The sequence below is a fragment of the Urocitellus parryii genome, chromosome 2 (assembly GCF_045843805.1).
Source record: "Urocitellus parryii isolate mUroPar1 chromosome 2, mUroPar1.hap1, whole genome shotgun sequence".
NCBI classification, from domain to species: Eukaryota; Metazoa; Chordata; class Mammalia; order Rodentia; family Sciuridae; genus Urocitellus; species Urocitellus parryii.
This window is the reverse complement of record NC_135532.1, coordinates 172334814-172359577: the sequence shown is the minus strand read 5'-3', so window position 1 is coordinate 172359577 and position 24764 is coordinate 172334814. Positions and strand designations below refer to the sequence as shown.

General features: G+C 43.9%; 1 protein-coding gene across 2 annotated transcripts in view; it reads left to right on the top strand.

Moving 5' to 3' along the window:
* The window catches only part of Slc12a8 (solute carrier family 12 member 8), a 117921-nt gene that overhangs the window by 63832 nt on the left and 29325 nt on the right, over positions 1-24764 (top strand). The window contains exons 5-7 of one of the 2 annotated variants that reach the window (XM_026395632.2): positions 13180-13267; positions 14834-14921; positions 23837-23983. In XM_026395632.2, coding sequence (XP_026251417.2) covers positions 13180-13267; positions 14834-14921; positions 23837-23983 — 323 coding nt within the window. The remainder of the gene's footprint in view (positions 1-13179; positions 13268-14833; positions 14922-23836; positions 23984-24764) is intronic. The other variant, XM_026395644.2, reaches the window with a different exon arrangement.

Genomic DNA, 24764 nt, shown 5'->3' with positions numbered 1-24764 from the left:
ACCATTTTGATAAGTTAAAGAAGTCAGATCCCTCAAAAAATACCTAAAAAGATAAAATTAGATAATCAAATTCTAGAAAATGCAAGCTTTAGTAACAGCAAGCTGATCAGTAGGTACCTGGGAATGAGATTTAGGGAGCAAGAGGGAAGGATTATTAAGGGGCAGGAAGAAATTTCAGGGGATGAAAAATGCATTTCTGATTAGATGATGGTTTCACAGGTCTCCCCAAATGGGAATATTCATCAATAGATTAACAGTTAAACAAAACTTTTCAAATTGTTAAACTTAAAACATATGTACCCAAGCACCGTGGTGCACACTTGTAATCCCAGCCACTCAGGAGGCTGAGGCAGGAGGTTCACAAGTTCTAGTCCAGTCAGGGCACCTTAGCAAGGCTTTATCTCAAAAAAAAAAAAAAAAAAGGTTGGGAATGTAGTTAATTGGTAGAGCACCCCTAGGTTCAATCCCTAGTACCACAAAAACAAACAAACAAAACAAAATCACATATTCGGTTTATTGCATGTTAATTATACCTCAATAAAGATGTTAAAATGAAAAAAAAATGACTTTATTCACCTTTCCTAAATTTCACTTTTCCAAAGCCCTTTTCTCTCCTTTTCACAGCCTGCCTCCCTTTTCCTAGCCTCTCCTCTACTCCCTCACTCTCTCCTTTTGGAATTCCAGGTCTGTCTCTCCGAAGAGATGGGTCTTTTCCCACCACTGACTTCCCTGTTAGAATCTTCAGTGGACATTCTTGATTTCTTGCTTTATTCGACTCCTGAGAAGTAATCCACTTCTTGTTTCTTTCTCTTGCCTTGTGTTTCCGACTCTTTACTGCCTGAGTTCATCCTCTTCTGCCTGCTCATTAAATGCTACTGAGATTCATTCTTTTCTTTCTCTACTGTTTTCCTTGGAATCTCATCCCTGCCCATTATTCAGTGATCAGCCCCAGAGCCGATGACTCCCACATTCACAACTCTAGCCTAGACTTGTCCTTGAAGGTTCCCATTATTTATTCATTGTTTACTACATGTGACAGTTCTCATTATTTATTCAGGTTCCCATTATTTACTCATCATTTTTTATATGTGACATCTTCTTTTGGCTATGTTGGACCCAACAGGTTCAGAACCAAACTCATCCCACCTGCCTCCAAGTGGCTCTTTACCTGTACTCCTGGTCTAAGTAAATGGTGTTTCTGTGCAGCCGATTGCTCATGGGAGTAAGGGGAGTTCTTGGTGATTCCTCCCTCTTTCTCCCAGTATTCTCCAATACTGTCAATTTTACCTCCTAAATATCATGGATTTTCTCTTTTCTTCCTCTCTGCCATCTGACCAGTCTGGTCCAAGCTTCATCTCTCACTTGGATCATTGCTTGACATTCCTTGTTCATGGAAATGAGCCTGAAACTAAGGCTCAGTAGTGACAGGTCCTGGTGCACAAACCCACATTTGCTGGATAGAGTGACTGTAAGCCTTTATCCTGCCAGGAAGACTTAAAACTAATGTCAGTCCTTCATGACACCTTCTCCTGGCCTTGCCCTGTTTGCATCCATTCCAGGGTCTTGGGGTCCTATACTGTACCAAGGGATATTGGGATCTCTGGCTCTTCTCCATCTGTGTACAGAGCCAGGCCCTCCTGTTGTCCTGTGTGCAAGGCCTTCAGGTTGATGCTGCCTCTGCACCACTTTTGGGAACCAGAAATCTGCTGACCATGGGGGCCCTGTGGTCTAGGTATTTTCCAGACCGTCCTTTCTGAGGTCTTGCTAAATCTCCCCCAGTGCTGCCAGGGAATGGGAACAAAGTCCCCATTTCTCCAGAACCTCTGGGCTTCTCTTTCCTTGTCCAGGGACACCTCTGCCCAGGGACAGCTACATGGGAATTGATTGATGCAGTCACACTGGGCCCCATGCAGAAAAGTGTTTAAGGCTTTGCAATTGCTAATTTTTTTTTTTTAATCAAGGGATCCTGAATTTTTGTTTTGACTGAGTCCCATATACCATGTGGTAATTCCTGTTCTTGTCCCCCACGCTGTCCCAGCCATTTGCCTGGTTCTTTTCAACTTCTTCAATCTTTTAAAATCTGAGGGCCCAGGCTATGGAGTCAAGTCAAAACAGTATGCAGATGAATTCTGATTCTTCTCTGCTGCACATCTTCCCCAAGGCCATCAAATCTAGGTCAGTTTCCTCTTCCATGGACGGAAGAGGAAAGGGAGAAAAGAGAAGGAATAAGAAAATTTCACATCTGACACATTCTAGCCCCCTTCCAACCCCTCCCCTTTCACACTCTAATTGAAGTTCCCTGGGGTCTGGCAGGGAGTCCCTGCCAGGTGAAGGCTGGGTCAAGATACGGGTTAACAGTTACACCTGGGACTGGGACTGTGGGACTTCTTGGCTGGCCATGCTCCAGAGGCAGTCATCTCAGGGTGTCCTTGGGCACCCCAGGAGAGCCCTGATTTCCCCATAGTTTGCATATCCTCCTTTGCCTCTGAGGGCCCCTAGTCCTGTTAAAAGAGAGGATGCCTGATATGAGTTGCGGGCTGGGGTGTAGAACCTCCTTTCCAACACTTCTTTCAGACAGGAATTAGCAGTGGCCTGAGTTTTGAGGATGCCCCCAGCAAACCAGAGTTGGAGAGATCAGCTAGTTCAGCAACTCTCAATTTGCTTTTTTTTTTTTTTTTTTTTTTTTTTGCGGTACCAGGGATAAAACCCAGGGCCTCATGTATGCTAGGCAAGAAGCTGTCTACCACTGAACCACAACTCCAGCCTCTTCAATTTATTGCCTTTTAAGTCCATACTCCTCCTCCTCCTCCTCCTCCTCCTCCTCCTCCTCCTCCTCCTCCTCCTCTTCTTCTTCTTCTTCTTCTTCTTCTTCTTCTTCTTCTTCTGTACTGGGGATTGAACCCAGGGGTGTTTAATTATTGAGCCACATCCCCAGCCCTTTCTATTTTATATTTTGAGACAGAGTCTTGCTAAGTTGCTTAGGACCTTGCTACTGAGGCTGGCTTTGAACTTGTGATCCTCCCGCCTCAGCCTCCCCTGTTGCTGGGATTACAGCCGTGCTCCACCACACCCCCCAACCCATATTCCTTATTGATAATCATTATTAGAAACCTCACAGACACCGAAGGTTCTGCCCCAGGGATGGGTGCGTTTGTCTTCCTTTGAGAATAATCACTACCTAAGAATATTAGTCAAGATTCATTTTTTTGGGGTGTGTGGTTTAAGTTATGAAAGTTTTATTTTGTAATATTCCAAATATTATAATACTGAATAGGCTGTCACTACACAGTCTTCTTCAGCTCGATCCTCTTCAGGGATGGGTTTTCCTGCCCTCCCGTTCCCTGTCAGCCCAACCAGGTTGAGAATCACTGATCCTTCCCTCTACCAACTGGGGAAGGAGGGGCACAGAGCGGCTTAGGAGGACTTGAGAAAGGTCACCAGCTAATTAGTGAGTGGAGTTGGGCCATTGTCTGCTGTGGGGGTTGCCCTCCCCTGGTTCTCTCTGTTTACCAGGACCCCCCATGTAAACATGGTAGGCAGGATGGATGATTTGTACCACTTGTTTCCCCCTGGCAGATGTTTGGTTGAGCTATGAAAAGCATGGATGATTGGCAGTTTCCATGGTGATAGATTCGCCTAGGATTAGCTGTGAGTGAGTCATGGCTGGGGCTCCCTCCAACACCATCCTCTTCTGGAACAAGAGAACCTCCAGGCAGTGGAGAGGGGAGAGAGGTTTTGAAGAACAGACACTTCTGCCCCCGCCACCCCAGGACATATGACTTAAGTTACTTCAGACATTTTATCCCAAAGGCAGGCGACTTCCGAAGAGCAGCTGAAGATTAGGTGCTGGTGGCCACTCTGGGTTGATGCAGAACAACCTCTTGTCCTCACTGTGCTGGGCTCTACCACACTCTGTGGTGGCTTCAGGGGTAGGGGTGGGACTTTGGCCTCCTTTGCTTTGTTTCTCAAAGCACTTTCCTTCTCCAAGCTACTCCACCAAACTTTCACTGGAAAACAAACATCTCTCCCTACAGGATTTTCACAAACACACCCTTACAACTGCAGCCACTCCAGGGAACCAGGTCCTGGTCCATGGAGGAACTAGGAAATGGAAATTCACTGAGAAAAATACCAGTTGGGTGAAGTCACATAACCCTTGTCCCCAAATCTCAAACTCTTACTGGAAGGGATCAGAGCCTCTTTGGCCACAGGCAGCAAGCACATGGGTCTGTGGTTGACCACACCCAACAACAACAACAAAAAAAATGTGATGAGAAACCAACAGCTTTTGCCAGAGTGTCCCTAGCCACCTTTCCTTGTCAAGATTCCTGTGATTTCTGTGATGCCCTTTGACCTTTTAAGCCTGGCTCCCCTCCTGCTCACATAAACACCCTGGGGAGCTCTGCTGGGTATCTCAGATTGCTGTCTGCAGCACCCTCAGCCCCATGGCCCCTTGCTCTGGGCCAGGTGCCCAGAGGTCACTCCCCTCCACCCTCCAGGCCATAGTGCTGACCCCACCTAGTCCCCTACTCCTGTCTTCCCAAGCCATCCCCTGGGTCTCCTCACAAGTTGTATGTCTTGTCGGCAAGAGGACGAGAACCTGTTGAACCAGAATGGGGATCCCTGGTTTAAGATGGGGCTGGGGATGTGGCTCAAGCGGTAGCGCGCTCGCCTGGCATGCGTGCGGCCCGGGTTCGATCCTCAGCACCACATACCAACGAAGATGTTGTGTCTGCCGAGAACTAAAAAATAAATATTAAAAAAAATTCTCTCTCTCTCTCTTTAAAAAATAAATAAATAAATAAATAAATTAAAAAAAAAAAAAAGAAATAGACCAAGAAAGGACAACCTGAGGATGAGGCAAGCTTCACTTCATTCTGATGGATTTGTAAGCAGGAGCAGGAGAAAGGAAGAAAGCTTCATAATTATCATAATGCTTGTTTTTGTAATTTTATTTATAGAATTAACTTATAATTTTATTTATTTATTTATTCTAAATACCCATAATAATGATTATTGTTCCTTGAACTCAGGAACTCATTCATGCAAGGCAAGCAGTCTACCACTGAGCAACTTTCCTAGTCCTTTTTTTTTTCTTAACTTTTTAATACCTTTATTTAATTTATTTATTTTTATGTGGTGCTGAGGATTGAACCCAGGGCCACGCATGTGCTAGGCAGGCACTCTACCACTAAGCCACAACCCCAGCCCCTCCCCAATCTTTTTTTAATTTTATTTTGACAGGGTTTAACTAAGTTGCTGAGGCTGGCTTCAAACTTTCGATCCTCCTGCCTCAGCCTCCTGAGTTGCTGGAATTACAGCACCACCAGACCTAGCAGTTGGGAAACTTTTAAAAAATAAAATTTTTGTAAGACATCTGGACATTAATGCTCGGGTATCTGTTTTGTTCTACGCACCACGTCTAAATCTAGTTCTAACGTCATTGATGATATTTTTAAATTGCACCGGAAGCTGAAAGAAAGCAAAGCATCTCTGCAACACTTAGCAAGGATAGGCAAACACACACTAAATCAAAATAATTTTTCTAGATCTAGCTGGCAAGACATTTCTAATTCACTGGAACTAGAGAACATCTGCTCAAGAATTGTGGAGTAGTAAAAGGGTAGAATTCTGGAAGTGACAGCCGCCAGGTGCAAGCCCCCCTACCACTGTGCACTTTGCCAGCAGAGACACAGTCACCCTCCTTGGCCCCCCAGGACACACCCAGAAAGCTTCCCTTCTGGAGTCTGAGCTGCCTCCATCTCCTTGTCTTTGGGCCTCTTTGTCTGTGATTCTCATTATCTACTTTCTGGCTTCTCTGCTTTGTCTCAACCGTCACTTTGTGGTCCTATTTGGGTTGGCTCATTCCTGTGTAGGTGTCAGTCCTTTCTCCTCCCACTGCCCAGGATTCCAGCTAGTATTCTACATGGGCCAGCCCGGAGGGCCTGTGGGAAGGATGTGGGGGAGGAGGAAAGGGCATTTGTTATGAATACAGAGCCTGTTTAGAAGCAGGAAGCAATTAGGGTGAATCAGTCACTTTCCTTGGTAGAAGTGTATATATATAACCCAGCCAGGTGGTGCACTCCTATAATCATCAGCTACGAGGGAGGCTGAGGCAGGAGGACCGTAAGTTCAAGGCCAGCCTGGGTGATGTAGCAAGATCCTTTCTCAAAATAAAAAAATAAAAAGGGCTGTGATGTCAGAAGCAGAGCACTTGCCTCACACTTTCACATCTGGTCCTCTAGAGAGCAGGGTGCCTGACCTCCACCCTGACCTGTGTCAGCATGAGCCCCTGGGTTCACTTTCTAGTATCTAAAGAAGAACTTTTTTTTCTTCCTCATGGTCTTCATGAATTAACTTTCACAAATGATCTGAAGGAAAGTGTACAAAATGACATGTCATGGCTGGGGACATAGCTCTGTTGTAGAGTGCCCCTGGGTTCAATGCCTAGTATCACAAACAAACAAGAAAATACCAAAAGAACATGAAAAACTACAGGATGTACTAAAATGGCAAGAAATAAAGAGTGGTATGTAATCACACAAAGCTGGATCAATGGATAGACATTTTCCAGGGTCTGGGGGAGCAGGATAAGGCCCTGGCAGGGGTGGGAGGCAATGTGGCCTGCCGGGGCAGACACAGCACCCAGTCAACCTGGTGCTATGGGTCCCTTGCAGGAGGTCAGAATTTGGGAGGTCCAGGAAGGGGTGGTGTTAGTGGACGGAGCTAAAGCTTAGGAAACCCTGGACATGAGATTTATTTGGCAGCAAAGTGTGGGGCTCCTAGCCTTGAGCAGAGCATAGGCAATAGGACCTGGCCCCAGAGCTCTGGTGAGACTAGGGCAGGTCCTGGGCATAGCATTCCTTGTTTTTGGATCCAAAAATTCTCTCCCTCTATGTGTGTGTGTATTCATCTACCGATCTATCTATTAATATATATCTCAGTATAGGAGCTATAGTACAAGACAGTATTCTTATATCTGTCTCTCTTTTTTTTAGTTGTAGACGGACACAATGCCTTTATTTATTTATTTTTTTATGTGGTACAGAGGATTGAGCCCAGTGCCTCATGCTTGCTAGGCAACTGCTTTACCACTGAGCTACAACTCCAGGCCTCATACCTTCCTCTTACACCTGAAATATCCATCCATAAGGGCAACCCATTTTTGTTTGTTTGCTTTAATTTTAAATTTTTTTAATTTAAAAATTTATTCTAATTAGTTATACATGAGAGTAGAATGCATTTTGACACATCATACGTAAGTGGGGTATGACTTATTCTTCTGGTTGTACATGATGTAGAGTTACATTGGTCATGTAATTATATGTGTACATAGGGTAATAATGTCCAATTGATTCTACTGTCATTCATACACCCATATTCCCTCCCTTCCCATCACTCCCTTCTGTCTAATCCAAAGCACCTCTATTCTTCACCACCCCCTCATTGTGAATTAGCATCTGCATATCAGAGAAAACATTTGGCCTTTGGTTCTTTGGGATTGACTTATTTCCCTCCAAATTCATCCATTTACAGGCAAATGGCATAATTTCATTCTTCTTTAAGGCTGGGTAATATTCCATTGTGTAAATATACCACAATTTCTTTATCTGTTCATCTGTTGAAGGGCACCTAGGTTGAGAGGTAACCACTTTTAATCATTTTCAGTACTTTAAGAGTTAATTGTTGGCTGGGATTGTGGCTCAGTCGTAGAGTGCTTGCCTAGCACATTTGAGGCCCTGGGTTTGATCCTCAGTACCACATATAAATAAATAAAATAAATATATTATGTCTAACTACAACTAAAAATAAATATTTAAAAAAATTTAAAAAGAGTTAATTGTATATCACAGAACAATACAGTTATACCTGTCACCTGATTAGTCAAAACAGACATTGTACATTGATCCGTGCTAGGAAGTGTGGAGTTTAGCTTACTTACATGCTCCCCATCCACTCCCCAATTTTTGACAGTTACATCTTTGTTCCTAGTTATGTTGTTGGTTACCCTGATAACTTTAAATAACATATTTGGATCTCTGTTATTTTATTAATTCTAGGCTTCATTCCTCTACTCCTTATTGTTGGGAAGGAGAGATTCTGTGTGGTATTTTAAGACTGATAATGGTCATTTTATCTTATTTGTACAATATTTTTATATTTAAGGGATGCTTTAGTTACTGTCCTCATTTTAAGGGAATCTGCATCATCTTTTCATATTTGAGCTTTTAGAGCAATATCAGGAAAACAACAAGTTTGATTGTTCGCAAGTAAGTGGTCCAAAATTGTGAAAAATCTTATTTACAACTTTAAGCGAACACACACAGTTATACACCCACTTCCCACCCTCTGCCTATTAACCATTTTGTCTTAAGGTTGTAAGTTAAGTCTTTGGAACTATGAAATATTGGAAATGTCTTTGCTCTCCTTAGTAAACACTTAGAAACTCAAATTCGTGATGACAAGATACATCATAAGTACAGAGTTCAGTTTAAATTCATTGTAACAGGTATATAAATGTTCGTTAGCGTTTTCCTTGTCTACCTCACAAATTTAATGGCTAGTCCAAGGCGTTGCTTGAAGCACTTTCAGGTTTTCTTATTGGATTAATTTCAGTTTGTGACACTATAGTCATTAAATCTTTCTGAGAGAAGATCATGGGGCGTTATTTTCCCTCACTTTACTCTCTGGAAGATTTTAGGTTTGTTTTTTCTTCCTTCTACTTCATTTGCTTCTTTTCACTTCCTAATATCAGTTAACTATACCCTCATTTGTACATAGTCAAGGTAGATAATATTCAAATTCTGCTTTATAACTATAGTCATGTCCTCTGTGCTGTCTATAGGTCAATTTCTGAAGTTAAAACCAATTAACATGTGCTTTATGACCCTGTTCACTGAGAAGCCAAGTAGTGGAGAAAGCAGGGTGTGGTGGCACACACCTGTGATCCCAGTGGCTCTGGAGGCTGAGGCAAGAGGATCTCAAGTTCAAGCCAGCCTCAGCAATTTAGTGAGGCCCTAAGCAATTCAGTGAGACCTTGTCTTTAAATAAAATATAAAAAAGGGCTGGGGATGTGGCTCAGTGATTAAGTGCCCCTGGGTTTAATCCCCTGTAACCCCTACCTCCAAAAAAAAAAAAAAGTAATGAGGTAGAATTCCATTCCTCCCTGTGATTTCCATGTGGTCCTTGTGCCATTTAGGAAGAATGTAGCTAATATCATGGCCAAACGGGTTAATGTTTGTTAGCTTTTTTATGAGTTAGGATCATCTCATGTTCTAGTTTGCTTTATATTTAGACCTTGACTTAACTTTCTTGTTAAGTCACTTTTCTTACAATTTCTTTCTTTTCTTTTCTTTTTTTAGGTACTGGAGATTGGACCCAAGAGTGCCCTATTACTGAACTATATCCCTATCTCCCACCTTTATTTTTAGACAGGGTCTCACTAACTTTCCAAGGCTGTCCTCAAACTTGTGATCCTTCTGCCTCAGCCTCTGAAATCACTGAGGTTTTGGCATGCACTCCAGCACCTGGCTTCCTGGAGTTCTAATAAGTTTTCTTTTTTCTTGTTGCTAAAACAAGTAGTCAGTGTATCCCTTAAAAATCATTCAGTGAGTTAATCAAATGGCCTCTTTTGTTGAGTACATTTCCTATCCGGAAGCCTCCCTCCCGGGGTGTCCATCATTTTGCTCCAACCCCTGCTTCTTTTTCTGCTGTCCAGCTGTCATTCTGGGATTTCACTTCAGCACTGAGTTATCACCACTATTTCTGAATGTCGTGTTTTCTCCTCTCATGGTTCTGTCTTCATTTTGCTCGAGTATGCACTTCTGTAGCTTCTTCAGAAAAGATATGGGGGAGATAAAGTTTCTGGACTCTTATATGCTTAACTTTCACTTATTTGGTAATCTGGCCAAAATTCGAAATTCAAAAAAAAAAAAATTCCCTCAAAATTTTTAAGTTGGTGCTCCTGTGTTTTCCAGCATTCAGTGTTGCAGGAGAGAAGACCGATGCCAGTACAGGGTTGGATTTTATGTGTGTCAGAGAGCCTTCAGTCGTGGTAGGAAGACACCTGAGAGAAACAAAAGGAGGAAAGATTTATTTGGCTCATGGCTTCAGAGGTTTTGGTCCACGGTCACTTGGTCCTGGCACTGTGGTCCTGTGGTGGGTAGCACATCATGGCAGGTGGTGTGTGGTGAGGCAAAGCTGCTTACTTTATGGCAGCTAGGAAATGAGAGGCGTGGTCTCCAAGGGCACACCCCCAGTGACGTCACTTCCTCTCACCAAGCTCCACATGGTAAAGGGTTCTCCCAAATAGTGACATCTACTGGAGACCACGCCTTTAATTCTTAAGATCCAAGCCATAACACTGTGTGAGTGTTCAGTTGTTACATTGGCAGCCTTTAGGATTTCTCCTGAAATTGCACAGTGATAACATATAGGTGTGATTTTTTTTTTTTTTAATTTAGTTCTTTGTGCAGGGTGCTCAGTGGGATATTTCAGTCTGAAGACTTGTGTCTTCTTTGGTTTAGGGACATTTCCTTCTGTCACCTACCTGGTTATTTGCATTTGTTTTCTGAATCTCATATTAGTTGGCTATTGTGACTGTAAAATTTTCTCTCTGAATTCACTCAAATTTTCTACCTTTTTCATCTTTATATTCTAAGTGTTTGGATATTTACTTAATTTTATCCTTCATATTTATTGCATTTTTAATATTTTAAATTTCTAAATGTTTTTTTCTAGTGGGATTTTTTTTCATAGCTTTTTTTTTTTTTTGGTGGGGAAGCACTGGGGATTGAACCCAGGGGTGCTTAGCCACTGAGCTACATCCCCAGCCTTTTTTATTTTTTATTTTAGGGCAGGGCCTTGCTAAGTTGCTTAGGGCTTTACAAAGTTTCTTGGCTTTTAACCTGTGATCCTCCTGCCTCAGGCTCCTGAGTTGCTGGGATTACAGAGGTGCCCCACCATGCCCAGCTTCCTCATTGCATCTTATTTTATAGGTAGAATATTTTCTGAGATGTATCTGGAGTTACTAATCAGTGTTTTCTTCAAAATTCTCTTCGTATCCTGATTTAAGTTGTTTCTTGCCTATTTTTGCAGGTATTTGTTTATTGGTTGCTGGTTTTCATCACACATCTGGCCATCCTTGGTGGCTGGCATGGATTCCCCTGCCACAGGGTGTTTAGGTCTGTTTCCCTGCTGGGGTGGGGAGGACAGATTCCTGAGCAGGCCCCATCTAGGATGCGACATCTACCTGGCAGCCTTGGTTGTCTTCAGGCAGTGTATTGAGAGCCCCAAGAGAAGCCTTGCCAGGCACTCTTTTCCGTCCCTTTCACTCTGCCATCTTCTGTGTCCAAGAAATTTATGGAGGCCTTTCATCTGCATGGATGCCATTCTCTTTGCATATGGACATTTATTCCTTGTCCCCCTTCACTACCCTTTTAATAGGATCTTGCGGGAGGGGAATGAATGGAAAGAAAATGCACCTACCAGGCCATTTTAGACAAATGAAGCTTTAAAGCATCCTTTTCCATACATTTCAAAAAGATCACTGTAGAAATTTAAGAAAAAATATAAACAATCCAATAAAAAAATCTCTTCTTCCATCACCCAGAAATAACATTGTTGACATTGAGAAACACATTCTAGCTCCTTCTATGCTTCTCTCTGTTCCTTCACAACAACGGGACCCTAACATATGTTTTCTCTCTAACATGCCTCTTAAAACTAAACAATAGCTTTAAATATCTTTGCATGTCACAGCATATCCCTGACAATATTCCAGACCTGGTATTTGTTGAGACATTTATTTAGGCAACCTTTTATTTTTAGATGTTAGGTTGTTTCTAATCTTCACTCCAAACATGTGTTTATAAATTTTGTACTAAAGCTTTACTCATATCCTCGACTAATTTACTTTGGATAAAATCCTAGTGGTACTGATCCTGGGTCAAAGTATATGCAGGCCCCAGCCTTGGTCCAACATATAGGGTTCTCTTTGACATAGCCCCGCTGTAACTTTCTACCCCAAGCTTTGACTTCACTCTGCTTCACTTGGATTCCATGAAGCATTTCAGCAGAAGCAAGTGAAAGCTTAATTTTCAGAGTTAGATGGTGACCAAATCCTACTCTTGCCACTTAGTAAACGTGACCTAGTCTTTTTTAATGACCCCATTAGAGGACTTTTCTATAAAATGAGGAAATAATTCTTGACCTTTCTGAAGTGATTGTTTTGAGGATTACAGAAGAGAAAAATACATGTAAAGCACTTATCACAGGTGCTGTCAGGTTGGAAGTGTTCATAAATCCAGAATGACAGTGTGGGATCCATATTGACCACTAAGCCCATTCAACCCCTCTTTTTAGGCCACACTGGAGGTGCACCCTCCACCCCTGTGAGGTTTCCTGGCCCACTTCATTGAGTTTCCGAGTGCTTATTGCCTGGGCCCTCATCCCATGTTCAGAACACACCATTTTGTTGTTTTCACACAGGTGAAGAGACAACATCCTTGATTGCCGACTCAGCTGTTGGTCTTTCACCGTGATGGATCAATTCATTTTCATCAGTGTTCTTGGGGTCTATAGGTGATAAGGAAAAGGTGGTACCATGTTGGCAGCATCAGGATTGGTTTTTGGAGTTTGTTTGGAGCCCTCTGGTAGCTCAGGAGCTTTGAACATGGTCTCTGGTCCTGATTATTAGAGGTATCTGACCCCAAGGATGCTTGAATCCCTAGTGTAATCAGTAGGCATCTGAGGCAAGGAAATCTGCCAGACAGAGGTCTGCCAGGCCTTTTGCTGCTGCTGAGCCACTCCAGGGCATTGTCCCAGCTGGAAAGGCAGGGCTCAGCATGCAGTACAGGGACCTTTGTGTGACTTGCAAGACACCTCCCTCACCCTCAATCCTTTGTACTGGGCAATGAGATGCCTTTGTAGCTGGAGGAGATTTCCTCCTGAGTGTCACTCAACCACAAAGATCTCTTTCATGGCCATGCAGATGCCTCCCCAGTTGCCCGGGGAGATGGAGAAGAGGCCTATTTGTGAAGCTGCACAAATAGGGAAGGCTTGATGTGGGGGAGACTCCAGGACAGGGCCCTGGAGGAGAGGAAGGGCAGCCCTGGGGAAGGTGATTCGTGGAGTGCACTGCATCACCAGGGGGCCCACCCCTGTCTGGGTGTCTTTTAGGAGTCATGGCCGGCTTCAACATGGGAGGCGACCTCAGGGATCCGGCTGCCAGTGTCCCCCTGGGCTCCCTAGCAGCTGTTGGCATCTCGTAAGTTTCCCTCCTGGCAATCAGTCTAAACTGGAGAGTGGGAGAGAAAACCTCAGGCAAAAGGGGGGATTGCCCCTTTTGTTCTGGGAGTGCCCCAACTGTGACCAATCTATTTCATATGCCGATCCTCCTTTTAATACTCGCTGGGCTGGAAAATTCACGTCTGGTGGGCTCAGACATTGCCCTTGCACATCCAACCCGCCTGGGAATGCTGGGAGGAGGGGGGGCCATTAATGCAGAGCACAGGCCAAAGCCTTTCATTCCTTTTTCCTCAGCCTCTCGCCCTTGCCCCTGCCCCTTCCTCACCCTCATTTTGAACTTGGGTTTTTTTTTTGTTTTTTTTTTTTAAACCATTGAATTTTCAGACCATTGGCAGGAACATACACATGAAGAGCTTCACAATCAGACAGATTAGGGCTTGTATCCTAGTTTTCTGTGGCCAATTTGCTATATGACTTTGGACAATTCACTTAGCTCTCTGAGCTTCCATTTCCTTTTCTATAAGACAAGGATAATGATAAATTTGTGCCTTATGAACTGAGGAGAAGATACCATATTGAAAGCCACCTAGTAGAAGCTCAGAGACCAGCTTGGTTGTCAGGCTTCTGGAGTTTTAGTTTTCATTGTGCTACCCACATTAGCAGGCTGGGTGACCTTGAGTCTGTTTCTGATCTTCCAGAATCTCCTTTTTCTCTCAGGACCAAGAAGGAAGCTTCACTGGGGAGTTGTAAAAACAAACAAACAAACAAACAAACAATGAGATCATAGACATGACCATGACTTGAGAACACTTTTATTACTTTAACTGTGATACTTAAATAATATTTATGTATCTATTTAAGAAACATCAAATCTGCTCTTAGCTTATTGCTGTAGCACTGTTGCTTCCAGCCAGGCACAGGGTATCAGGCCATAAAGCAAAATGAGGCAACAACATTGGGAAGATAATCATGACACTAGGGAGAACGTTGATGATGGGGAGAAAGGAAATAGAATTCTACATGAGAACTCTGTCTTGGTTTTGGTCACAACCAGGAGGCCCAGGAGGAACCTTTGGCCTGTCCTCTCAGTGCCCAGATGGGTAGGGAGCCCTCAGGGACCGTGTGACCTATTCAGGGTTCCAGGGTGTCTTGGGGCAGGGCCAGGCTACGTTCTACATTTTCACACTTGGCTTTCCAGCCTGTTATTTGTGGCCAGAGACCAGCAGACGCTCAGGAGGACGGGGTGTGGGGCCCTGGGTCAACCCTGACCTGCATTCAGCAGCCTAGAGGCCAGCTGGGCCTCCCACCTCTACATCCTCAACATCCTTTTTGTTTTTCTTCTTTAATGTAAGAAAGAAACAAAACATTGACACCTTTTTTTTTGGTAAGAAATGTGCTAGAGAAGAAACAGCACAAAAAGGCCCCACCAGGCCAACTTCGTGACTGCCCTTTCTCTTTCATTTCAAGACAGGTTCCCATAGGAAGCAAAGGTTGAGCAGTTTGGCAGGGGTGAGGGGTGGGGGTGGTGTTGGGATGGGGCTGGGCAGGTCGGATGGCAGCTCCCCTCTGCTCTCGGGTTTCACAGGTGGTTTCTGTACATCGTCTTCACCTTCCTGCTGGGCGCCATCTGCACCCGAGAGGCCCTTCGCTATAACTTCCTGATAGCTGAAAAGGTGGGTGAGTCCTACCCAAAGGCCTGGGGCTGTTGGGTCATTTATTTGTTCCCATCAACAAATCGTTGCAATTCTATCTTGGGAATTCATGTAGACTTGACTCCAGGGCTGAAGTTTTGGGGAGTCAGAAATGATGGAGAAGGTGCAGGTTCTACTCATAGATCTCATGAAACAGATCTTAGTACCCAGAGAGGCACACAAATGCACGTGGCTAGATCACGGAGACATTTCCTCATGTTGAAAATCAAGACAGAGGGCTGGGGCTGTAGCTCAGCGGCAGAGTGCTGGCCTTGTATGCATGAGGCACTGGGTTCAATCCTCAGCACCACATAAAAATAAACAAGTAAAATAAAGGCATTCTGTCATTTACAACTACAAAAACATTAAAAAAGAAAGAAAATCAGGACAGAAATAGAAGAATCTGATTGCTCCAAATCCCCAGCTCAGCAAGCTGCACTGAGCTCTTTTTTGCTAAGAGTTCCACCTTCCATCATGAATAGAAAGCTGCTCACAAGCAGCAAGGTGGGTGCTGAAGGACAGGGACAGAAGGGAGGCGGAGGAGATGAGGAGCCCAGTGCTAGGAGGGCATGACAGGGAAGCAGGGCAGGACCCTTATCCTTCGGACTTTTCCCAGAATCTCAGAAAGTCTGGGTTGATTTGGCTGCAATGTCTTTGTTTCTGGGGCACACACTCTGCCAGGAGAAGATTAGCAAATTCCTTGTCTTCCATAGCCTTGTTTGCATGCTGATGCTCATGTGACATCAAGGACATTTATTTGGCATCATTAAAACCCACGAGAATAAGATTTCCAGACATATTCCTGAAAATTCCCCTGAAATTCCTACCTCTCCTCAAGTTCCTGGAGGATCTATGGATCCTGAGATTCCCATCATTTTCCAGAAGTGTAGTCAGGGAGTTTTTCTCGTGGTTAACTCTTGAGGGGTTGCCTCTTATGTTTGAGAAGAGAGTACCTTCCTTTCTTGGTGTGAAGCTTTGCAAAGCAGCTGATCTTCACAGAGGGCCAGGAGACTCTGAACTGACTTTTTAGAATTGCACTTGGGCTTAGTTTCCACCTTAGCACAGGTTTCTTTTTAGAGCATGTAGACATTGAAGTAAAGGTGATATTTGTTTTCAGGGATCTTGACCTTAGTATGAAAGCAGGTTTTGAAAGGGGAAGCAGTTCAGGCAGAGGAAGAGCTGATACCCACCTTGTAGCACCCAAGGCCTCAGGCCCCCTGCATACAAGGTTTGCTCTGAGGGAAAGAATCTATGCCAATTATGTTTATCTGATGCACCTTCCATCTAGAGTTTCACCTCCAAAGGCCTTTTCTCCAGTGGTAAAATGAAAAGCATGACCTGCATTAAGGAATTGAAGGGAGCAGCTGAAGGGGAGGTATTGTTTGACCAGGGAGAACTGCTTGCTGTTTATCTGCAACTTGACAGTGGCTGGCTAGCCCTGCCGGCTTCTAAAGCTTGTTGCTTTCTAGTGGATTCCTTCACAGAGCTCCTTTCAACTATTAGTGACTCGGATCTGGATAGAAAGAGATGAATTTTCACCTGGTTTGAGATTCCTTCCTCATCTTTGCAGGGAAAGCTAGAATGTATGTGTGAGGGTGGGCAGCTTCCTATCCAAGGAAGGCCACGCGAGGAATAGAACAAGAGCATCCCAGAGAGAGCACGTTAGAGCCTTTGTGGGCAGAAATCCACACCCTATAATAGACACTCGAACTGAGGGAACTTTCTTTGGAATGTCACCTGTCCCAAGGGGTGAGACAGATGGGCAGCCCTTAGCTGGTTGGCAGTACCTGCTACACCGGGCCCTGCCATAATCCATGGGACTGTATCTATTAAGCATAAGCTGAGGTGGACAGTGGAGATTTAAATCCTGGAGAGGAAGAAAGACCATTTCCTGGAATAGGTGACTGTAAAAACTGTGATGAAAAAAAGTGACTATTCTTGCTTCTCAGTCATGAACAGGGATTGGTGCAGCAAGAAAGTGAACAGTAATAGAACATTACATTTCTCCTTTCCTGCTCTCCGGTGTCCCCCGTTGGCTCTGCAGTGGCAGGTCCTACACTCCGACAGGAAGCTGGGCCACAGATGACTTTACTAACAGTCCCTGGAGGGCAGAGCCTATAGATGAGTGTGAAACCTGCAGAGGTTGGGAGGTGCAGGGGCAGTTGCTTTACTAGACACAACGCAGTGCCCTGATGCAGTTTTAATAACTGCTTGGCTCAGGTTCACATTTAGCTATGGCCTAGGTTCTGAGCCAGCATCCCTGAGTTTTCCTGAGCCCTGAAGAAGGAAGACTGCATCTGTCTGGTGCCATATCACCTTCAGTCATGGACACCTGCCAGTCTCAACACACTGCCCCTGGTGCTGGTTCACGTGAATCTCCTCCATGCATGTCTGTCTCTTTCCATTGGGTGTTTTTTTGCCAGAACAACTCTATTCAATGGCTGCAGGCTGCCTGGATTCCTTTCCACTGATCTGCAGCTGGTCATATAATCTGATCCTTCCTGGGTTTCTTGAAACTTTTCAGATCTCTCCTCCAACCCCTTCCTTCCTTCCTTTTTTTTTTTTTTTTTTTAAATACCAGCGATTGAACCCAGGGGCACTTAACCACCAAGCCCTTTTCATGTTTTATTTAGAGACAGTAACTCACTGAGTTTCTCAGACCTCACTAAATTGTTGAGGCTGGCTCTAAACTCGTGATTCTCCTGCCTCAGCCTCCAGAGCCGCTGGGATTACAGGCATGCACCACCACACCCAGCTGGGATCTATTCTAATTATTTGGCTTCCCACCCAAAAGAAACCCAATTTCTCCAAGTCTTTTTACTCTTCATCCCCACCCCAGAGGAACTCTTTCCCTGCTCCTGGGTGTCAAATCTCAGTAACGTCATGCTTTCTTATGAACTTTAACTCCTCTCCACACTCCTTTTGGGGATATCTTTACAGATAGAGATATTTGTTTGAGGGAGACTTCCTCTCTCTCCTCAATAAATTCACCATGTTTAATTGAATAGCAAAAGCTAAAATAGTCAATACCAATATTATTCAGTGATAGAGAAAGAAATTTTATAAAGAACAGTTTTAGAATTAAATGATCAATGTTTCCAAATAAACCTAAATATAGTCCAGGAAATGGATGTTTATTACAAATTAAAAAGCCTAAGTATCTTAGGAACCCTCGGACATGCTAACTAGCAGAATAAGAGCAAACTAAGTAGGAATAATACCCCCAAAGTATCTTTGTAGAAATTGGAATCCCCCAGTGAATTCTAACCGTTCTGGATTTGGCAGTCATGGCTTCACAGGCTCAAGAGGGTCCTTGAAAGCCCAAGCTGTGCATGGGAAGGTGGGGCTTGGACAGAGCTGGTGGACGGTGAGTGGTCCCAGTCCTCTGCTCAGTACCCGCCACCAGCCCAGCCTGACTGTCCTCTGTTCTCATCATGGACACAGTGCTGCCTCTCAGGAAGTGAAGTGGACTTTGCCTCTTAATGGAAAAATGGCTCCCAAGTGGGAGAGAAAACTTGACTGAAAGTTGCAGCATTGGGTTAATCTGTGGAGTAAGGAGACAATTAGAAAACTCATGACTCTGTGGGAACATGATATGGGAGAAAACCCAGGGGCTATTGAGACATTGCCTTATTAATGCATTTGGGCTTGTAAGGGTTTCAGGATGTCACTCACCCTCAGCAACATCAAGGGGCCCAGGGACTAGATGAAGCAGAACAAGTCCCTTGCAAATGACGTTAAACCAAGAGAAGGGAGCAGCAGTGAGTTGGTAGAATCCCTCAGTGGCTGAAACTCAGAATGGGACCTGAAATAAAAAACCAACAGCAGAAAGATATAATTACTTATTTTCATGAGTAGTTAACTGAACAAAGAATTTAGGGTAGTTCACACCTGTATACTATTTTGAAAAGATAGCTTTTTCTGACAATGCAAACAGGCATATGACACAAGAACATCATTAAAAAAAAAAAAACTATTGACACACATCTACTCAAATAAATTTTCACTTCCACCTCTACTAACGTTTTTAGCAAACTTTCAATACAATATGAAGAGAAAATGATGAAGTTCAGCAAGGGCTGAGAGCAAAGCCACATGACTTACTACTGTAGCTCTAATGCTGGTCCTGTACCTAACACCATGCCAGGAATATAACCATCCTCATAAAATTCTTCCTAAATGGATGGAGGACAGAATAGCAGAAGTGGATTCTGGTGGGAGAGAGATAGAATGGATTTTTTAAAAATAATTTCTCTATGTGCTTGTGGACTAATATTTCACGTATTTTTCAGGAAAGAGACTGAATAATAGTTTTATATCTAAAAGTGGTCAGTGAACAGGCCATTCTAAACACAATTGACACACTGAACATAAAAAACTCATTATATTTGGACACTCCCCCATCTGTCCCCATCCCCAAGGGTTCTGGAGGAATCCCAGGGTGTGTCTCTGGATGACTAGCCAAAGATGAAGTCACCAGTGTCACGCACTCGCAGAGTTGGAGACTCAGAGAGTTTCTGAGGTCAACCAACATAGAAGGATGCCGATTGGGGAGTCTCATTCCCATTTGAAGTAAGAGGACAGGCTTTTTTTTTTCTTTTTTCTTTTTTTGGTGGTGCTGGGGATTGAACCCAGGGCTTTGTGCATGTGAGGCAAACACTATACCAACTGAGCTATATCCCCTGTATATTTACAGGCTTTAAATGAAAATAAATAAATAAATAACATAAATAACATAAATTTGTATTCAGCCCTCTATGTTCCCAGGTCCCACGCCCATGTATTCAATAACCTGGATCAAAAAATATTCAGAAAAAGCATTGCATCTTTCCTGAAGATGGACAGATATTTCTCTAAACAATATAGAATAACATCTATTTACCTAGCACTTACACTGCATTTAGGCAGTGTATTGGATCATATGAATCTTTCACATTTTATTAAAGTAGGTGGGAGAATATGTGTAGGTTTATGGAAATACCCTGCCGTTTTATATAAGACACTGGAGAATCCATGGATATTTTTAAAGTTGTAGATGGACAAAAGACCTTTATTTTATTTATGTATTTTTTATGTGGGGCTGAGGATTGAACCCAGTGCCTCACATGTGCTAGGCAAGTGCTATACCACTGAGCTCCAACCCCAGCCCATCCATGAATTTTTGGTATCCTAGGAGTTATGTAACTAATCCCCATGGATACCAGAGAGAACTGTAGAGCCTTTCAGGTAAGAAACAGTCAAATTTATTCAAGGAGATACCCTGCGTGCCTCTCTGGAAAAAGTCTATAAAGGCAAAAGCAATAGATATGATGTACTGTGCCCAGAGGTCCTTCACACTGGCTGCACATCAGAATCACCTCAAAGGCTTTTAAAAAATCAACAAACTATGTCCCATTCAATACTAATTAAATCAGAACCTCTGGGGTGATTCTTATGTAAAGCCAGAGTGGAGAAATACTGAGTTAAATTTTCAAAATGCTTTTGATAGAATTTCATCATAGAGTCTTTTTTTTTTTTTTAACCAGTCAACATAGGATGCATTTGGTAGAGAAGACAGAAACAAAGGTCACAGATGAATGATCACATCTTAGAGGGGATGGAGGATTAATCACAGGACCAGTTTATCTAACAGTTTTGTAAGGTATCAAGGGCACAGATCACATAAGTCATGTGCCTCATTAATTCAGCTGCTGAGCCCTGTTTGCCAGACTCTGTGATAGGTGCTGAACAGAGGGGGGAAAGATACACGATTCATTTCTACCCTTAAGGAGCTCCTGGTGCACTGGCAAGGCAAACCATGAGCCTCATTACCTATCCTGCAGGGGGAAAAAATAACAAAATGCCATCAGAGCACACAAAGTGATGGGAAACATCAGATGTCATCAATTTCATGTAATAATAAAATGGTAAATGAACGAGAGGGAAAAAAACCCAAGAAACCCATGACATTGAATAAGAGAGGTGAGGTTCACTGGGGATAAGAATGACATAATACATTTAGGGAAAGGCAATCCAACTGAATTAAAGACAGGATGTTGCTCTGTAGTGGACTTTAGTTGTGTCTGGCAAGCCTCTGACTTCCATGACCATTTGGGAGTTATTCTACCTATGCATGGTCTTGAAGGGTGTGAGACCCTATTCAAAAGCCCAAAGAACAAGATCTTCTCTTGCCTGTCCCTTGACAGCCCTGATAGGGAAAATGACCAAGGCTGGGCATTGGATGCTCCAAGTGTACCAATGAGAGAAAGATAAAGACTTGGTGAGAGGTCATCTGCAGGGTGGCAGGGGTGCTGGTAGCATGCTCGCCAAACTCTTCCTGGTGAGGAGTTGGAGGAACTGGAGTGCCTTCAAGCTTGGGTCCTGCCTTTCTCCAAGGCTGATCTTTTGGCCTCCTGATGATCTATGAACCTCCAGTGCCCTACAAATAAATTCATTTTTTTTACATTTCTTTTTTCCAATCAAAAATCCTGACTGATGAATTCATCAGTCAAATTACTCTAGTGATCATTTATGAGCCAGGAAATAAGTCTAGCCAAGGGCTTATGTGCAGTGTAATTTGACAACACAGATCTGGTGCACTGCAGAAGCAAGGAAGTAAAAAAGTAGGGCATGGAGATCCTTCATCAAGAGGGGTCTAAGTGACAAAGCTGAAAACTGTCTCTAACCTATCCGTAACAGTTGACAAAGAGGCACTTGAATATACAGTTCCGACCACTGTGCCTACAGTGAGGTAGGATGGAGAGGGTATCACAAATAATCAAGAAAACTGAGAGGCTCCCTGTAGGTATGAAGGAATCCAGCTCAGGAGGGTTAGAGGTTCAGGATAGTGTGGGACACAGCTGCAGGGCGGGCAGCACTGATCTTTTGCAAGTTGACACCAAGGAGAACAGCTCTGCCCTCTTCCTGTTCTATCTGTTGGTGCCTTTGGGTCATATTGATCATGGGTATCATTCATTCATCATTTATCTGTGTATCTGTGTTGGGCACCACGAACACAAGGGTGAACAAGACAGAAGCCCTACCTAAAGGAAGCCTGCAGGTTGGTGAAGACAATGATGGACACTATCATTATGTTGAGGTGCCATGGGGCACTGAGGAACAACCACTGTTGTGAAGGGATTTGGGGGTGGCCTCTTGACGGGGGGGGGGGGGAGGTTGTTCTGAGTTTTGGTGTCCAATTAGGAGTTCAATAGACAGACTGGATAGATTAAGGGATGCGGACAGAGGGTTCCAGCAGATGGAGAAATCATGCTGACCAATGATTCTATGTGCAGAGAAGGGATGGAGAGGGCACAGACAGTGCAGGGCCTGTGTATCAAGCCATTGATATGTTTGCAGCAGGGTCATTAGGATCAGATTTGAGGTTAGAGAGGTAACTCTGGTAGAGGGCTAGGGGATGATTTAGAAAGAAAATCTTTAGAGGCAGGAGGCCAACTGGCATTGTAGTGGCCAGCACTTCTCCAAAATGTGATTCCCAGTCCATCAACATCAGTATCACCTAGGAACCTGTTGGAAATTCATATTCTCAAGCTCACTTCACACCTACTGAGAAACTCTAAGGGTGGGGACAGAAATCTGTGTTTTTATGAGCCCTGTGGATAAGTGTGACTCCTGTTCAATTTGAGAGCCACTGTGTCGTCCCTATAAGATGTGACGGTAGACTCACTTGAGATAGTGGAATGAGGTAGAGAGGGGCTAGGAAAGGAAATTTTAACTCAAAGGCTGAATCTATAGTGTATAATTAGGTGAGTGTGGGTGGGCGAGTGCCAGGGGAAACAGGGTCTGGCAGTGAATGATTATATGAGTCAGCTTTCATTTACTGTAACAAAATATCTGAGACAATTCTTTTAAAAAGAAAAGGTTTATTTTAGCATATGGTTTTAGAGGTTCTAGTCCACCATCTGGTGGATCCATCCATTGCTTTGAGTCTCTGGTAGGGATGTCAGATGGCAAGGACAGGGAGTATATGGTGGAACAAAACTGCTTGCAGCTAAGAAGCAAAAGAGAAAGAGGAGGGGCCTGGGGTTTCACAATCCCCTTTGAGGGTAAGCCCCCATGACCAAAGGACTTTCCACTAGGTCCCACTCTTAAAGGTCTCTCTACCTTCCCAAAGGGCCACCCTGGTGTCCTGCACTGTTAGAGTCTGTAAACAAGTCAGGATGGCGCCTGGCAAATGTTAGAGTCTGTAAACAAGTCTGGATGGCACCTGGCATTTTGCCAGAGGGAGTGGTTTGAGAAGTAACGCCAGTGAGCCATTAAGTGTGGAGATTCCTTATTGGTTGACTGCTGTATCTAGTTTATGTTAATTAGATAAGCTGTGTGGAATGTATAAATACCCCTCCTGTCCTACAATAAACGGCTCCTACTCCTGCTGTATCAATGTACACAAGTTGCTCATCACCCCCCCCCCCCCAGTTATTTTGCTGCAGCCGGACTGTGGCAGATGGTGGCCCGTACGGGGAACGAACCTGAGACCTTGGCGTTATCAGCACCAAGCTCTCAAGTCCGGCTGCAGCAAAATAACGGGGGGGGGGGGGGGGGGGTGATGAGCAACTTGTGTACATTGATACAGCAGGAGTAGGAGCCGTTTATTGTAGGACAGGAGGGGTATTTATACATTCCACACAGCTTATCTAATTAACATAAACTAGATACAGCAGTCAACCAATAAGGAATCTCCACACTTAATGGCTCACTGGCGTTACTTCTCAAACCACTCCCTCTGGCAAAATGCCAGGCGCCATCCAGACTTGTTTACAGACTCTAACATTTGCCAGGGGCCATCCTGACTTGTTTATAGACTCTAACACTGCACCTTCAACACATGGACCTTTGAGAAATTTCAATATCCAAAATTTCTATATCTATAGCAATGACGAAACTGCTTTCTCACACAGGTGTCCCTAGTGGGCTTCCTATTCCTTCTGGGCTTATACATCTCGTCCCTGGCCTCCTGTATGGGAGGACTCTATGGAGCTCCCCGGATCCTGCAGTGTATTGCCCAGGAGAAAGTGATTCCTGCACTTGCCTGTCTGGGACAAGGGGTGAGTGACCCTTTTTATTGAGAAACGGATTTTTCTGTTAACCCAATGTTGACTCATAAATTGCTTAAGTTTTTCTGATTACAGCCTCTGGTCAAGTTCTTTAGGGTAGGACAAGTGAGAGTGCAGAGGTCATTTCTCTCAGCTCTGTCCTCTGGCTGGCTTAGGCTGGAACCAATTAGATGAAACATCTTAAATGTCACCGCCACATGGCTCCTTAACTCCAACATAGCTAACTAACTCGTCATAGTAGCTTGGGCCCTAGCAGCAGGGAAGAGAATTGCCCTCTCATTTAATAAAAAAGAATCCTGAATCCTCCGTGTTTAGCATAAAAGGGGAGCTGGTCATGAGGGGAGCTGGTCCTTGCAGGTCTAACTCCCCCTTGACGCTCATGTTGTCCTGGGGGTTGCTGATTGATGATTTCCCACACCTCTGGATTCTGGGCTGTCTTAACCACCATGACCCAAACCTTGACTGACACAGAGTAGTTTGGTTGAGTCATGACTGGGATGATCAAAAGAGATGTTCCTAAAACCTAGGGGAATGACAAAAGAAAAATAGACATGGAGAATCCCCATGATCTACAAGTTTTAGCTTGTTTTTGTCTTGGGGGGATACCCCCAGCTTCTCCTGATTCCCAGCCTCCGTGTTGGGAGGGCACATGAAAATCAGCTGTAATTACCTCCTTGACCTTCATCTGCTTCTTTTTGGCATGGCCGGGAGGATGGGTGACTGTCGTCTCTACTACATTCCATGTGTGATAGTGATATGACTTTTATTTTAT